Source organism: Ambystoma mexicanum, chromosome 7p, assembly GCF_040938575.1.
Source record: "Ambystoma mexicanum isolate Mex_15411 chromosome 7p, UKY_AmexF1_1, whole genome shotgun sequence".
In the NCBI taxonomy this organism is placed as follows: domain Eukaryota; kingdom Metazoa; phylum Chordata; class Amphibia; order Caudata; family Ambystomatidae; genus Ambystoma; species Ambystoma mexicanum.
The window spans coordinates 80,494,689-80,511,223 of NC_090939.1; the positions used below are offsets into that span (position 1 = coordinate 80,494,689).

The following is a 16,535-nucleotide window of genomic DNA, read 5'->3' on the forward strand; positions in this document are numbered from 1 at the left end:
TTGGGCTTTCCATGTTAAAGTCATGACTTTAGTTTTTTTTATGTTTATGGTGAGTTCGTTGTGATCCATGTATTCGATCATTTTTTTTAGTGCAATCTGAAGCCCGCGTGGCGTTTTTGCAAGAAGGTCATCAGCATAGATCAGACATGGTACCGCTTTGGTGTTAAGTTTCGGGGGGTTGATATTAGGGGAGTTGATACTTTCCTCATAGTCCGATGGGAACAGGTTAAATCGGGCAGCAGCCAGCGGGCAACCTTGTTTGATCCCGTGCCATGTTCTGATTTTGTTGCTTACGATCCCGTCTGCTGTCATTCTCACCTGGATCTTGGTGTTCGAATATAGGAGTTTTATAGGTGCTAGTATGTTGCTAGGACATCCCCATAGCTCAATTTTTTTCCACAGGAGGTCCCTGTTGAAGGTATCGAAGGCGAGTCTTAGGTCTACGTATGCAACGTACACTTGGGTGTTCGCCTTGTCCGCTTTGTGTTTTAGTATGTTCAAAATTAATAGATTTATGCTTGTGCCAATTCTTCGCACAAATCCTGTTTGTGAAGTTGCTTGGTGTTAGGTCTGTTTTGACCATGCATTTAATCTTGTTAGAAGGTGGTTTGCGAATACTTTCTCCAGCGGATCTAGCAATGGCAATGGGAGGTAATTTGTGGGATCTTTGGTGGAGCCCTGTTTGTATATGGGGATTATTGTTGCCAACTACCAAGATGTGGGTATCTTTTTGGTGCTGTTGATTAGGTCGATGATTGCACCGCAGAATTCCGCCCATGGTTTATTCTCCTTTTTGAGAATTGCATTTGATAGCCCATCGGGGCCAGGGCCCCACAATGCATTTAGGTTCTGGATGGCATTTTTGAGATCTTTTACTTCATATACAACTTCCCATGTGTTTTCCTTTGGGGTGAAGGTTTTTCCTTGGATTGCTGGTCTTTCCTTATATAACTCGGTGAAGTATCTGGTCCAGTCTTGCTCAGTAACATCGACTATCATAGCTTCTTGTTTGTTAGTATTTGAGTTTAACAGGTCCCACAAACGTCGGGTGTTGCTTCTGAGAATAGACATCATATTTTCTGCATTCTCTTGTTGTATCATTTTCGCATTTTTTAACCAATTTTTGAATTTTTGCTTGGCTCTATGTATTTTTATTCTTTTGGTTAAGCTTGTTTCGTGTTTTGCTCTTCTAACTTCTCTTCGCATTTCTTTTTTTTTTTTTTGCAGCAATTGATTCATTATAGGTGTGCTGATACCTGGGATGTTGAAGGTCTTTCTTCAGCATGGGGTCTGGTATGGATTCACATGCTCATGAATATTCCCCGTCGTTAGGCTGGGAATCCTCGGTAGAGAAAAAATCAGTATCAGTTTCGTTTCTGATCTGTCTTTCTTAGTAGTAACCAATCACTGATTTCTCATTTTTTCGGTTTAATTGAGCCTCAAGCTCTACCGTTTCTACTTCCGATAACGGGGACCCGTTTCGGAATTCTTCTACGCCCCTGAAGGGTGAAGTTTTCATCGAGTTTATACTTCTTGGAGGATTCCGGAAGATCTGCGGCCTACCTCAACGGACATGGCCCCAAGACAAGGGAAGCTCAACGCCCGGATCCAAGCTGTTCAGGTGCTGCCCTGGATGTGGATTACAGAACATTTTCAAGGAGAACGAGCTTTCGCGATGTCTCTACTGCCTTCATGAGGACAAGACGCACGTGGAGAAAGACTGTGCGTTCTGCAAGAACCTTTCGGAACGGACCAAACAAGATCGTCGTTCCCGCCTCGCCGCCTGGCTGGAGAAGGGCACAGCAGGTGAGAAGGTCGAAGAAGTCTGAGCGGGCTTCTAAGCCCTGTGAGGGCACCCCGGCGATGGGGGCCCAACAGAAAGCCAAGCACCGCGAGTCTGCGGGCACCGGGAGCGCATAAAGGTCGGGCTCTTCGGTTGCCAAGCAGGGCGCTACTTCCCCAGCACGTTCGACCACGAGCCAGCGCTCTGGTTCGGGGAAGAGGAAGTCCGAGAACCCAGGTAGGCTGCTGGAGCGGACCCGGTCGATCTCGAAGGGGGAGCGAGGTGCTGACCTCCCCCTCCCCCCAAGGCGAAGGCCCAGGACGCACCTAAGGTGGTGAGGGCTTTGATCCATCCGGCAAAGGCCTCTACCGAAGTGGTCGCTGCGACCCTGGCGAAGCCGGCTGAGACTACGCCTGTGGAAACACCCTCCGGGCCCAGAGTATCCCTGCCACCGCGGAGGGATTCCTCTTTCCAGCCCATCGCTAAGACCCCCGTTAAGCCCCCGGCTGAAAAAGAGGGGGGCGATGGGCCGGTGGCCATTACAGACTCAGAATCAGCCTCTGAGGAGGAACTGGTGGAAACCGAGAAGGGCCTCAACGAGAGGTTCGAGAAGGTTCGATCCCAGGGGGCGGTCCCCGCTGACATGATCAAAGATAGCGACGACGAACGGGGCCCAGTGGAGCGGCCATCCCGTCCTTCGCAGCCATTGCCCGAGACCCAGGATAGCTCGGTGGCCATTTTGTTGGCAATCCAATCCTTATGCACCGAGATAAGGACCAGATTACCACGGACCCCGACGGAGGATCCAGAACCAGGCCCGTCGGGAAGCCCTCCGAACAAGCGGAGGAGAGTCCACCCCGCTCCGCCCTTCGTGCCGGCGAGACCGGTGGACCCCTCATCCCCCTCGCCGGACCCTAGAGGGGATACGGCGATGGATACAGCGACAGGGACGGACGATGACGGTGGCGATGACACAGCAGACATCCCGTCGTCGACAACCCCCCACCCCACCCCGCGGGCGTCTCCAGCCGACGAAATTGGCTCTTTCCACGCCATGATAACCAGGGCATCCAAGCTCTTCCAGCTCTGCCCTAAAGAACAGAAAAAGGAGGGGTTTCTGTACCAACGACGAGAGGCCAAGAGGAAGACGGTCCTTGCGGTGCCCTTACTCAACGACATCTGGAAGGAGGGGCTTGCTGTCCTCAAGAACCCTTCCACAAGAAGAAGTACTGAGTCCCCGATGCCGCCCCCTTGTGCCTCAGGGCCCAGCCCACGCCGGACTCTGTCGTCTCGGCAGCGGCTAAGAAGAAGGCAGCGGGTGCGACGGCTTCATCTTACACTTCCCCGCCGGACAGCGAGGGCATGAAGTTGGACTCTATGGGACGAGGAGTCATCTCGTCGGCGGCGACGACAATTAAGGTGACCAATGCCTTAGCGATCGTGGCTCACTACGACAGGGAGCTCTGGTTCAAGATAGCTCCCCTGCTAGACTTCCTGCCTGATGACAAAAGGGCGGAGGCCCTAGAAATTCTGCAAGAAGACGAGGTGGCGTCAGATCACGCCATAAAGGTGGCAACGGACATTGCCGATACCGGATTTCGCCAACTGGGCAACGGAGTTTGCCTCCGATGACGAGGATGGCTCAGGGCGACAGACTTTCGCCAGGACGTCCAGACCAGGGTGTTGGACATGCCGTTCGACGGCAACAACCTTTTTGGTAAGGCGGTGGATGAGTCCCTACAGGCCATCAAGACCGACTCGGAGACGGCCCGGGCCCTGGGGGTGCTTCAACAGTGGCGGCCCTTTCAAAGCTCCGGAGGCAGACAGGTTGCCTCCAAAGGATCCAGCGGTGGCTCCTCCACTTGCCGCCAGGCGGCCCGCTCCTCTTATCAGGAGGCCTACAGATTTCGCGGCAAGCAAGGAGGTTCCCGCCACCGTCGCCAAGGAGGCCAAGGCCGCCTCCAAGCAAGTTCATCAGCATGTGGAAGTCCATCTCCACCAACCGTTGGGTGTTGGACAACCTGGCCAACGGGCACTCGCTGGAATTCCAGAAGAAGTGCCCTTGCATTCCTCCCGTGGCCAGGAAGGAGAATCGCGTCCCTCGACTACTGTTGGAGGTAAAGGCGATGCTCAAGAAAGGTGCCATCGAGCTCGCCCGCAGAGGGCTCCGGGGCTCTGGAGTGTACTCAAGGTACTTCCTCGTCAGGAAGAAGACAGGCGGTTGACGCCCCATCCTCGACCTGCGTTGCTTAAACAAGTACATCAAGGTGCAGAAATTCAGGATGGTCACCCTTCAGCACGTGCTGGGACAGCTGGAGGGAGGCGACTTCCTATCGTCTTTGGACCTGGAGGATGTTTACTTCAACATCCCTATTCTAAAAAGGCACAGGAAGTTCCTCAGGTTCGTGGTTCAGGGACGCCACTACCAATTCAGGGCCCTACCGTTCTGATTAAAGTTGGCACCGTGGGTTTTCACCAAGTGCCTGGCACCAGTGGCGGCGCGGCTGCGTCTGCAGGGGATCCACGTTTACCCCTACCTGGACGACTGGCTAATCCGGGCAAGGACAAGGGAACTCGCCGTCGAACACACGGCGAGGACCGTCCGGCTGCTCACAGAGCTGGGGTTCACCATCAACTACCCCAAATCCCACCTGGTTCCATCGCAGATAGCACTGTTTCTGGGAGCGAAGCTCGATACAGTGAAGAAATTAGCCTCCCCTTCAGAGGAGAGGACCAAGACCATCCTGGGCAAGGTGCAGCGCCTGCTAGCCACGGACGTGGCCAGGGTGAGGTCCATAAAGTCCCTCCTCGGGATGATGTCCTCATGCATCGATCTTGTACCCCTTTGCAGACTTCGGATGCGTCCGCTACAGAAGTTTCTCGACGCCAGCTGGCTTCAAGCGAGGGGCTGTTTCGAGGACAGGATCCCTCTTGACGAGGAGTTCCGTCGGGCGATCTTATGGTGGAGCATCCGTGGTCACCTCACGACAGGCACGGAATTTCGAATCCTGGCATTTCACGAGACGGTGACAACGGACGCCTCTCTGGAGGGTTGGAGGGCCCACACCGGAGACCTCCACGCAAGAGGCCTTTGGCTCCCGGAGGAGAGGTCTCTCCACATCAACATTCTGGAGCTCCAAGCAGTGTTCTGGGCTCTCAAGTCGTTCCTTCCGTCCCTCAAGGGCAAAGTGGTGAGGATCTTCACCGACATCACCACCTCGATGTTCTATATACGGAAGCAAGGAGGCACCAGATCCCCAGCCCTCCAAGGAGGCCCAGGATCTGTGGCACTGGGCTGTCGCCCAGGGGATGTTTCTGGTTCCCTTCCACCTGGCAGGAATAAAAAAACACCATCGCGGCCTCACTCAGCAGGGAGCTGCGCTCGTGCCACGAGTGGGAACTGCGCCCGGACCAAGCGGATCGACTCTTCCAACGACGAACTCCAAGTGCCAGAGGTTCGCCAGCAGGTTCCCACAGCCGAGGAGTATGGGCGATGCTTTCTCGTTCCCTTGGGACGGCCTGTTTCTATACGCGTTCCCGCCGTTGCTGCTCCGCTTCATCAACCAGCTCAAGAAGTCCAGGTGCAGGATGATCCTCGTCGCACCGGCGTGGCCGAGGCAGATCTGGTTCCCGGACCTTCTGGACTTGTCATCGTCCCCACCAGTCAAGCTGCCGGCGGACGCGGATCTTCTCTGCAGAGAAGGAGGCGCCATTCTCCATCACGACCCACAGTCGCTGAACTTGCAAGCCTGGCTCCGGCAGCACTAGAGTTTGGAGGGTACGATATCCCGGCTGATTGCAGAGAGGTTCTTGCAAAGGCCAGGGCGTCCTCAACTCTCAAGTGCTACGGACATAAATGGAAGAGGTTCTCTGTCTGGTGCCGTGCACAGAAGATTAACCCTCTGCGGATTACGGCCCTCAAGTGCTGCCGTACCTACTGTGGCTGGCCAAAGCTGGACTGGCTCATGTCTCCATAAAAATACATCTGGCTGCCATCTCCCGATATACCAGGACTGCAGGACGGTCGTCCTTGTGGTCTCATCGCCTGGTAAAGGAATTTATGAAGGGACTTTTCCCAACATTCCCGCCGGTGAAGGCCCCTGCCCCGGCGTGGGAGCTTAATGTAGTGCTGACCAGGCTCATGGGAGCCCCATTTGAGCCTATGCATTCGTCGCTTTTGAAGTTCCTGTCATGGAAGACAGCGTTCCTCGTGGCCATCACCTCTGCACGACGAGTGGGAGAGATTCAGGCCCTATCTTGCAAGCCTCCATACTTGACTTTTCATGACACGAGGGTAGTGCTGAGGACGCACTCCTCCTTCATGCCCAAGGTGTCGTCGGACTTCCACCTCAACGAGCCATTGGTGTTATCAGTTTTCTTCCCGTCGCCTTCGACGCTGGCCGAGAGGACTTTGCACTCGCTGGATGTAGCTAGAGCGCTCAAGTTCTACGTGGACCGCATGACGTTTTCGGAAGACGTCACAAGTGTTTGTGAACTTTGGGTCTGTGAATCAAGGGAAGGCTTTCTCGAAGACTTCCATTTCCAGATGGCTCTCCGGCTGCATCATGCATTGTCATCGGTTGGCAAACCGACCGCTGCCCGGCCGTCTGAGAGCCCATTCGACCAGAGCGATCGCTGCTACCACGGTGTTCCTGTCTGGTGTGCCCCTGCTGGACATCTGTAGAGCTGCTACGTGGAGGTCGACGCAGACCTTCACAAGATTCTACTGCGCCGATCGCGACTCCAGGGAGGAACCTGCGCAACCTGTTCGCTTAAGGTGAGCCTGGTGAGGAGGTAAGAGATGCTTAATATTGAGTTGTTGTATTGCTTAATGTTGAGCCTTTTGCCACCTCCCGTGGTTGTGCATGTGTATACTGCTATGTATTCTTTTATTCATGAGCATGTGAATCCATGCCAGACGGCATGCTGGAGAAGGAACAAGTTACTTACCTGTAACTGTTGTTCTCCAGCATGGGTCTGGCATGGATTCACATGCGAACCCTCCCGCCTACCCCTCTGCGGCTCTTCACTTGGTCATACTGCCACTTGGCGTGCTACCAAATCTGAGGATGGCTGCCAGAGGCGGGGCTTAGGGAGAGGGCAGTCATTGGCTGGGGGCAGTATGACCCAGAGATCAGCGATTGGTTACTACTAAAAAAGACAGATCAGAAACGAAACTGATACTGATTTTTTTCTTTACTGAGGATTCCCAGCCTGACGACGGGGAATATTCACAAGCATGTGAATCCATGCCAGACCCATGCTGGAGAACAACAGTTACAGGTAAGTAACTTGTTCCTTTCGTGACATAAAAATAGTCTATTATGGATTGTTTATTTCCACATGACCAGGATGGAATGGGGGTCATTGTGTCTGTTTATTGCATCGAGGCGGTCGAAATTCCTGTTGTCTAGTTCAGCCGACCATCTTCTGGCACGGGGTTCAAGTCGATGTCTTTTAGCGCTTTTCCTTTCGAGTCATAAATATGGACATTAAAGTCGCCACATAAGATGTGGTCCAAACCTTTGTATTTCTGTGTGTTGATCTAAATTATAGAAAGGATTGTGTCTATCTGCTTGTCTTTATGTTTCTTTGGGTTCCAATAAACGTTGGTAATGCTCAGATATTTAGAGGGATTCCCTACATCATTTGAGCTTTGTTCCAGTCACGGTGGTATTCGTTTTGAGTATTGTGTTTTGTGCACAGCTGTCTAGGTTTGTATATTCTATGACCTCATAGGGAAGGTCGTGTCTAATTAAGGTGATGAGACCAGCTGATGGTCTATCTGCCTTTCCTGCAATTGCGGGATTCATCTGCGTAAGATATCCTTCGCAGATTGGAGGAACAGTGAGCCAGGTCTCTTGTAGGCATATTATGCTGGCATTATTCAAACCTGCATGTGCTTTGTGGAACAAATGTGAGTGACCACGTGTGTTCCATGAACATGTCACAAGCTGATTAATGTCTGGGTTTCGTTGTTATAGTGAAGTTTTGTTATTGGAATTGTAGGTGCTAGTTGTTGAGTCGAGGTTTCTCCAGAAGGGGGTTTTGTCAATACCTCTCCTGATGCATACTCTTCTCGGTCTATGCTGATATGTATCAGGGTTGTAGAAGCTGATGTCACTTTCATTGGAGCTCTTGTTGTGCTTATTATAATATGCAGATATCCTAGCTATCAGCCTTCCCCTACAGCACATTGTCGTAAATTGCATGTTAAGCCAGCAATCTGTATATAAATCTATTCGTCCGCATCAAGAAGTGTTCCAGCACGCAGTCGCCCAGCTGCGCTGCATAGTAGTCAGCAGTTCAAGCACCTTATGGCCCTTCTGGGGATGCGACCCCACCGCCACACACCACTCTACAACGGCACCCGCAGCGCGGTAAACAGGATGCAAGTATCCTGCTCACCACACCGCAGGCACAGCTACAATGTCTGCCAGGCTGCCCCCCCACCCCTCACTGAACCACTTTTCCACAAGTTCCTCCCCCTATTACATCCTTCCACGTTGGGTCCTTGGGATAGATAGTGCAGTCAGCACATGCCAATCACCCCAGTCATCAGCCTCTAGCATTTCCGAGCACGTGCGTCACTGATGTGCTCCCAATCCTATCACGCACAGTCACGTTCTCCCGCAATTGCAGGTTGCTTTACTTTAAACAAGCTTCTGCGCATCCATGGGCCTTACAGTGAAAATAAACAAGCAACCAACCGCCACAACGGTAATGTTGGCAATAAATACTGCGCACCACCAAAACTGTTTAAATACGAAAAATAAACATTAAACAGACTATAATAAATAAACTCTCATATCCATTGTAATTCCAGTGGTATATTCTAATCATCTCTTCTTTTTGTGTTGCACCAACGCTTTCCTCCATGAGTTCTTGTTGTAGATCAGTTAGGAAGTACTTATTGAACTAATGGTATATGCTTTATTTAATAATGTGTTATAGTTTATATATAAACTTTTTACATGATTATATAAAATAAGAATAGAAAAAATGTATACAACATGATTAGAAAATTTGAGACACATAAAACACGTAAGACTGAAACTAAATACCGTACATTATCACATATTATCTGAAGAAAATTTTAAATAAGACAATAAAAGTGGGATTAATTAGTATGGTGTAACACCAAAAAAAGAAAAAAAATATATGAAGCAATCGTTTTAAAAGATGATAAATAACAAGTGATTATAGAAATGTAGAACAAGAACACAGATAAATCACTATGGGCAGTTGCTTAGATATTAGAGCAATGTTTCAATCATGAGCCATATATTGTACATTGCCATGTGTACTTTTAGACTATTTGAATTCACACAATGATACCAAAACATTGGTTCCTCAATGGATTCCAGATAATGAACATGATTACCATAGGACAAACGGTATGCTTTTAGCATGAGGGGACAAGCAGACAGTAAATGTTAAGCTGTTTCGATGATTTGGGTGTTTTTGCATACCGAGCAAAATCTATCTCCTGGAGTCAGTAAATTATAGTATCCTTTGTTAGCAAGGACCGGTAGATGATCTCTTCTCAACAGAAGAAGAAAACGTCTAAGTCTACTGGAAGGGCACAGATTCAAATAGTTCTGGGTGTTCTTGAATGAATATAGCATATAATGTACAAACTGGTAAATTACTAATGGTATATGCATATCTCCAATCTCTCTTCCCCCCTCTCTGATCTTCCCCATTGCCTACCCATTTGTATCTGTCTGAAATGGCGCTAACTGTATTGTATTATGATTTTATTTTTGCCTTTATCGTTCTTATGTTAATCATAATTTGGTGATGTAACCAATGTTATTAAGAGAGTTAGTGGGCAACTGCTGAATAATGATTTTGCACTTCCTTCCCTTTTTCTTTCTTTTAATGTTGTGTTAAGTTGTATACATATTCTTTTAAGTGACGGAAATGTATTATTTGAGATACGTAAGTTTATATGTGTGATTTGCTTTTTAGTAATTATAAATATTGCAAAGGTTCCGTTTATTTTGAATGATTATACAATTAAAAAAAAAGTATATAAATTTTATTTTGAATGTGAATAACTAAATTAATATTTTACATGCAATGTGGAATAATGGACTAATAGTCCTGTCTTGATTATGACCGCTATAGGTCGAAACACGTATCGCCATAGGGGTACTTAATGAATAAAATAAGTTTGTAAACACAACTCGGAGTCATAAAGTTAATACTTCAGGGACAGGCGCTTGACAAAGGGGTGACCCACTTGTATGCTGTTTGTTAATGAGTACATCACAAACGTGAAAATCAGGGTCTTTTACATTTCATAGGAAAAGCTAAGAATATTTGCATCCTTTGCCACAGAGGGTCTAAAGATCACTGGCAATAACATACAGATGGTTTGCTCCTTCTTATTGTGCTCCATTACTTGTACACAATGTGCGGTTGGTCTCACAATAAGCATATCTGCGTGTTTCAATGATTAACGAAAATTGGCTGGTTGAAGAAACCTAAATGTGTTATGCGCTCACCATTCGACCCCTGTATGGAACTGGCAGCTTTAGGTTGGAATGTAGAAAGGGCTGACTTAGTCTTGTATATGCACCTGGTCAATAGGTTGAGTGTTGTTACTACATTGCTTGCAAACATGAGGAATCAGACATTGAGCGCTACATAAAAACATTTGTTTTAATATTTCTGAAAATATATCTGGCAATCCTAAGCTATTGATAGTATTAACCCTCTTTGGGGCCTTTGTGTTTAATGGGGGCTCTTTCTTTGTTCAGATTTTTCACCAGCCTTGTGCTACTAGAATTAATCAGTGAGACACCTCTGAAGACTGTTACGATAAAATATGGCTGCAGTCGTGGCCAGCTTCAGTCCTTACAGCAGTCAGCTGCCACATATGCTGGTAAGTGCTGGGGGCCGGGGGTGTGTGTGTGTGTGTGTGTGTGTGTGCTTGTGCGCGCGATCGCACACGCACAGGCCTGAATGGGTGTAGTAGGTAACTTGCATATTGATCTCATATGGGCTGCCACCATTTTGATTTTTGCCTTGTCATTATGCCCAATGCACTTGCAAGATGAAATGTAATGCATTGAAAAAGCACTTAACATAGGATGTAAATGAAGGCAATTGACTGGCGAACAGTGAACATAACAGTATTACACTTGAACTACAACTCGAGTCTCTGTGAAACCTAGCACAACTGGACTACAAATAAGCACAAATAATTTGAAATACTTTTTTTATTTAGAATGGGAGTTTTCGGTTTTAAATAACTTTTCATAAAGTCAAGACAACAATACTTTTCTCTTACAATACCATACCTTTATGGAGAAAGAATTGCTTACAGATTGGCGGGATAAGAGGTGTTGTTGCCGCAATACTTTGAATGATTGCACTATATATAAAGCAATGTAGAATGAGGCTTATTGATGGCAGCAGAATTCATTGTTAACTAGTCAAATGACATGAAAGTGAAGCTTTGTTTATCCATGGTGGGAAAGGCATAGTGACAGTGCACACCTTAATGGCCTTTTCTGAAGTAGCATTTACATGCAGATGTCCTACAATATCTGGTTGAAGATTTAAATGGTGGTGAACCAAAAGAGCTCACAAGTGATAGATGTTTCAAAAACTATCTTGTAAAAATGGATAATGGGAAAAAAACATCTGTAGGATCGAGGTACTAGTCTATAAATAAAAATAACGGGTGTTCATCTTGTGCAATCAGGTTGAAGCAGTCGAAAGGGATAAACTAAACTGTTGCAGGGTTTTCCTTTCTAGTAGTCCCTCGCCTCTGTCTTAAACGTGCATTTCCAGTCATAGTGCCCAGCCAGCATGTACTTTGACACATTTAAAACGTGGTCTTGGGGACACAGAGACCTCCGTCTCATGGACAGATTCCCTAGCTCACTGCTCATGGATGTGGTGCCGAGCTCTCTTCCAAAAATATAGTGCCCAGTCCACTATGCACTTACAAATTTCGCAAACACCTCTCAGCCAGCACCGCATACTGTATTCTCACTCTCTGATTGGGTCAGCCCCCTGTGCCAAGCTCCGACGTCCGACTCACTATTATACTCTGACATTTATGATCTCTGACTTCTCATGTCCTCTGGTTCTCTCCACTCCTCCTCTCCACTCTGCCCCCTTGGCCTTCTTATCTTACTTGGTAATTTAAGCTTTCTTGGTCCTCTGGACCTATTCAGCTCTGTTTGGCAGTTTAGCTCTGTCAATTCAGTTTTTCTTTGCCCTTCAGCTTTCCCAAGTCTCTGCACTGCCTCTGCCCTCTGGGGTCACACAGCTTCCATGTGCTCTCTATCTTTTCCTCCAACCATCATGTACTTTATCTCCTACTCTCCACACACTACAACACTTGCTGGGCTCACAGAATCTTTTATTTGGATGTAATGGTGGTCATTGCTTCCTAACCAGGTATTGTATTGGTTAGGCATTTGCAAACTTTGTTTCTGTAGTTTCTGTTGGTTTGCTAGCTTAAATGGGGAGAGAGCGAAATTGACAAAAACAGAGGTGCAAAAACGCCACCAAACTACCTGGGGAAACAATTGCTATATGCCAAAACAAACCTTGCACCAAAATGTCCCTGCACTGACTGGAGGAAATGTATACAGGTTTGAGCCTGAACAGTTGGAAGACCTTTCTTATGAGGGCTCAGTCCATGATCCCACAAACAGTTGTGCGCAATAATACTGCTGCGTGGGCAGATTGATATCTGTGTAGGCAATCTTTGCTCTCAGCCACTGCTGGAGCACACCTGAGCACTTTCTCGGCAAAGCCATTCCATGGAGGGTTGGCCATCCAGGTATAGGGAATTTGATGGAAGGCTTTGAGGCCTTGCTATGGACAGACGTCCTAAGTTTGCCGCAGAGTGTTCCGAGGGCAGTCATTGGTCATTTGATCTGAGTTGGGGGATGATCCCTCTAAAAGCATCATTATTGTGGTGCGCCTTGCTTCTCTTTAAAAAAATGGTAACACCTCACTGGGGCTTCTTATTTTTAGAACTGAATTTTTTTTTTTTTTAAAACTTTCTTTATTGGCAGGGGGTTACAGCCAGCACCACATACATTACAGCATATTTACACAGTACATAACAACAGTGAACGTTTAGCCATATATTCTACAGAAGGTGCGGTGTAGACAAACCAGAGATAGGTTACAGTGAAAGCCTGCATCATGTAGAGTTATCTGCTCCCGGGGTGGGGGAAGGAGGGGATGATACGAGCTCTAAGTCCACATTCCTGTTCAGGTAGCTGCAGAACTCTGTCCATATATATTTAGGGCGAGCATTGGCGGGGAGCAGGTTAATATAGTCTTCTTCACAGGATTGCATCCAGGTGAGGGCCTTCAGCCACATTTCCAGGGAAGGGGGGGGATCTGCGCCTCCAGCAGAGTAGAATGCATTTCTTGGCCATGCTCGCCGCCACATTCAAAAATTTAGACATCCGTTTCGTTTCATTCCCCTCCCAGAGCCCAAACAAGAGAGACAGGGGTTCAGGGTCTACGCGGAACCCAACGATTTCAGAGAGGGTCTCAAGTACCGCTTGCCAGAACGGAGCCAATGCTGCGCAGGACCAGAACATGTGTGCGTGGTCCGCCTCTCCAGATCTGCATCTCTGACAGGGGTGGGGGAGATCTCGGGCAAATTTCTCAATCCTATGAGGGGTGTAGTACAGTCGATTAAGCAGCTTGTATTGGATACATCTAATTCTAGAATTAGAAGAGACTTTGCGAGTGTGCGTACACATAGTGGACCAGATGTCATCTGTGATGTCTACTCCCAACTCCCGACTCCAGGCGTCACGGGCAGTGCGGGGGGGTTCAGTGGCCCGGGCCAACAGCATCTTGTACAAGGAGGAAACAATACCCCTACCTCCAGCGGAGTTGGATATATAGCGGATCTCAGGGGACTCGGGGGGGTTCGTCAGAGTACATAGGCCACATGTCCTGGATTGCTGCCCTAATGCGGAAATATTGCAGCATCTCAAGGGGGGACCCGGAGTGCCCTGGCTTCCACGTATCTGGGGTAATGAATTTCCCGTCAGGGAAGAGGTCTGAAAATGAGTGGTATCCCAAGTCCGACCAGTGGCGTATGAGCAGCTGATCCTGAGTGGGGGTGAGACCAGGGAAAGACCAGATGGGAAGCCACTTGTAGTATGGGAGGGGGTGGGACCCAGGCGCCAGTATCAGCCGCCACGCTCTAATGGTGGAGGCCACTGGATCAGCAGGGGCCTGCGAGCGGTATGTGTGAAACAGGATTAGGGACATGACATTAACCCCCCGAGTCGCAAGGATTTCAAGTTTGACATGTGGGGGGGGTTCTTGGTGATGGTACCAGTATGTGGCATGTTGGGCCTGGGCGGCTATCCAATACTGAGCAATGTCAGGTGCATTGAAGCCACCCCTCTCGTAAGGGAGGGTCATATGTTGCCACTTTCTGCGCACTGCACCAGAATGCCAGAGAAAGCGAGCGCACTCAGAGTGCAGATCAGCAAAGTATTGTTTCCCGGGCCAGAGTGGGACATTAGCAAACACGTACAGTAGTTTAGGGACGATAATCATTTTAATCAGCGACATTCTCCCAGAGAGCGAGAGGGGAAGATTACGCCATTTCTCAAACCTGGCATGAACGTATTTTGCGGCGGCCCCATAATTATCAGTCAATAGGGAGGATTTTGAGGGGGACACCTGGACCCCTAAATATTTGATGCCCTCGGGAGCCCACCTGAGAGGGAACTCGCACGTCGGATTGGAGGTATCTGGAGTAAGGGGAAAGATTTCCGATTTAGAGTAATTTATAGTGAAGCCCGAGAATGTGCCAATTTTAATTATCTCGCGCATGATTGGGTTGAGATGGACTGAGGGGTCCCTGATATATAAAAGAACATCGTCAGCGTAAAGGGAGATAATTTCGGGAGAATCCTGCAAGCGAATCCCTTTGCGCGCGTGATTGTGCCGTACGCTATCAGCCATAGGCTCGATGGCCATCGCGAATAGAAGGGGAGAGAAAGGGCACCCCTGTCGTGTCCCTCTATAGAGGGAGAAAGGAGCCGAGAGGTGAGAGTTTACCAAGACTCTGGCCACCGGGTCAGTATATAGTAATTTGATACAGGAGATCATGTAAGGGCCGATCCCCATCTTCTCCAGAACCGCCCACAGGTATTGCCAGGATACCATGTCGAACGCTTTTTGGGCGTCTAAAGTCACAGCCACTGCATTGGTCTGAGGGTCAATTCTAGACATGACATTAAATAGCCGCCGAATATTTAAGGCGGTGGATCGAGCCGGGACGAATCCACTCTGGTCCGGGTGGATAAGGAATTTCATGATGGGGAGGAATCTATTTGCAATAATTTTGGCGTATATTTTAGTATCGGTATTGATAAGGGACAGGGGTCTATATGACCCGCATTGGTCTGGTGGCTTCCCCGGTTTAGGCAGCACGGTGATGACAGCCTCACGCAGGGATCGAGGAAGGATGGTAAGGCGCATTGACTCCTCCCAAACCTCCTGGAGGTGCGGAGCTAGTAGAGCAATGTGTTCTTGATAAAACTCGGCAGTGAGGCCGTCCGGACCAGGGGCCTTTCCTTTAGGGAGGGCCGAAATAACAGTGGTGATCTCATCAAGGGTAAAGGGAGCGTCTAGTTGCTCTTTGGTGGCCGGGGACACAAGGGACATTGGAATGCGGTCAAGGAGGTCATTCAATTCCTGCGGGCTGTGCTCTGATTTCTGGGCATAAAGGGTTGCGTAGAAGTCCGCAAAGGTCTCCAGGATGGGCCGGTCGGCCCAATGTCGCACCCCGTCATTGCCAACAATACTGTCAATACGGGCTCTCCCTCCCTCAGTCCGAACAAGTCGGGCGAGGGTGCGTCCCGGTCTTTCCCCTTCACCATACTTACGGGCAGCAATCGGGCGAGCGAGGTATCTTATCTCGCTTTGAGCAAGGGACTCGAAGTTGTCCAACTCAGCCCTAATCTGCGCTAGCGTGGGTGGGGAGGGGGTGGCCGCATACTCGCGCTCCAGCTCCCCCAGTCTGGACTCCGAACGGCGCAGAGAGTTTCTGATATCCTTTAGGACCCCGGCCTCCCTGGAGATACACATGCCCCTAATGAAAACCTTAAAGGCCTCCCATCTCACCCCGTCAGTTGTATCATGGCGTTTGTTGCGTTCAAAAAACAAGGTGATATCTGCAAGGATGTCAGCCTTAAAAACGATATCATGTAGTGCGTCCGCCTTAAACCTCCAGTTAGAGTGCTGAGGGAGGGCTGGGTGCAAGTGGATGTCCAGGGTGATCGGGGAATGATCAGAGAACGTGCGGGGGAGGATCTGAGTGGAGAGGGTTTTGCCCATGAGGCAGGCAGAGAGAAGGAAGAGATCGATCCTGGAGTGACTATCGTGGACAGAGGAGTAGAACGTGAACTCCTTAGACGTTGGATGAAGTGCCCTCCAGGCGTCCACGAGAGCGGTAGAGAGCATGTGTGCTTGGAGGCATCGAGCAGCCCTGGACAGTGTTCTGGGCGCCACTCCGGACCTGTCAAGGGCGGTATCAAGGATGAGATTCATGTCCCCCCACCCCAGATAACGGGGACCCCAACATGGGCGAGGAGAATGTCGAGGATGTGATCGAAGAAATCGGGTGTGTCGACGCATGGGGCGTATGTATTGACCAGAAGGCACTCCACATTGGCGAGGAAACAGTGTAGGATCACATATCTACCCTGGGTATCTATGTGGCTTGTGCGGAGGG

At 49.1% G+C, this 16,535-nt stretch overlaps 1 protein-coding gene across 1 annotated transcript in view; it reads left to right on the forward strand.

Annotated features, from left to right (window-relative positions):
- The window catches only part of POLQ (DNA polymerase theta), a 1,553,125-nt gene that overhangs the window by 708,565 nt on the left and 828,025 nt on the right, over nt 1–16,535 (forward strand). The window contains exon 15 of the mRNA XM_069635828.1: nt 10,552–10,676. Within this exon, the coding sequence (XP_069491929.1) occupies nt 10,552–10,676 (125 nt within the window). The remainder of the gene's footprint in view (nt 1–10,551; nt 10,677–16,535) is intronic.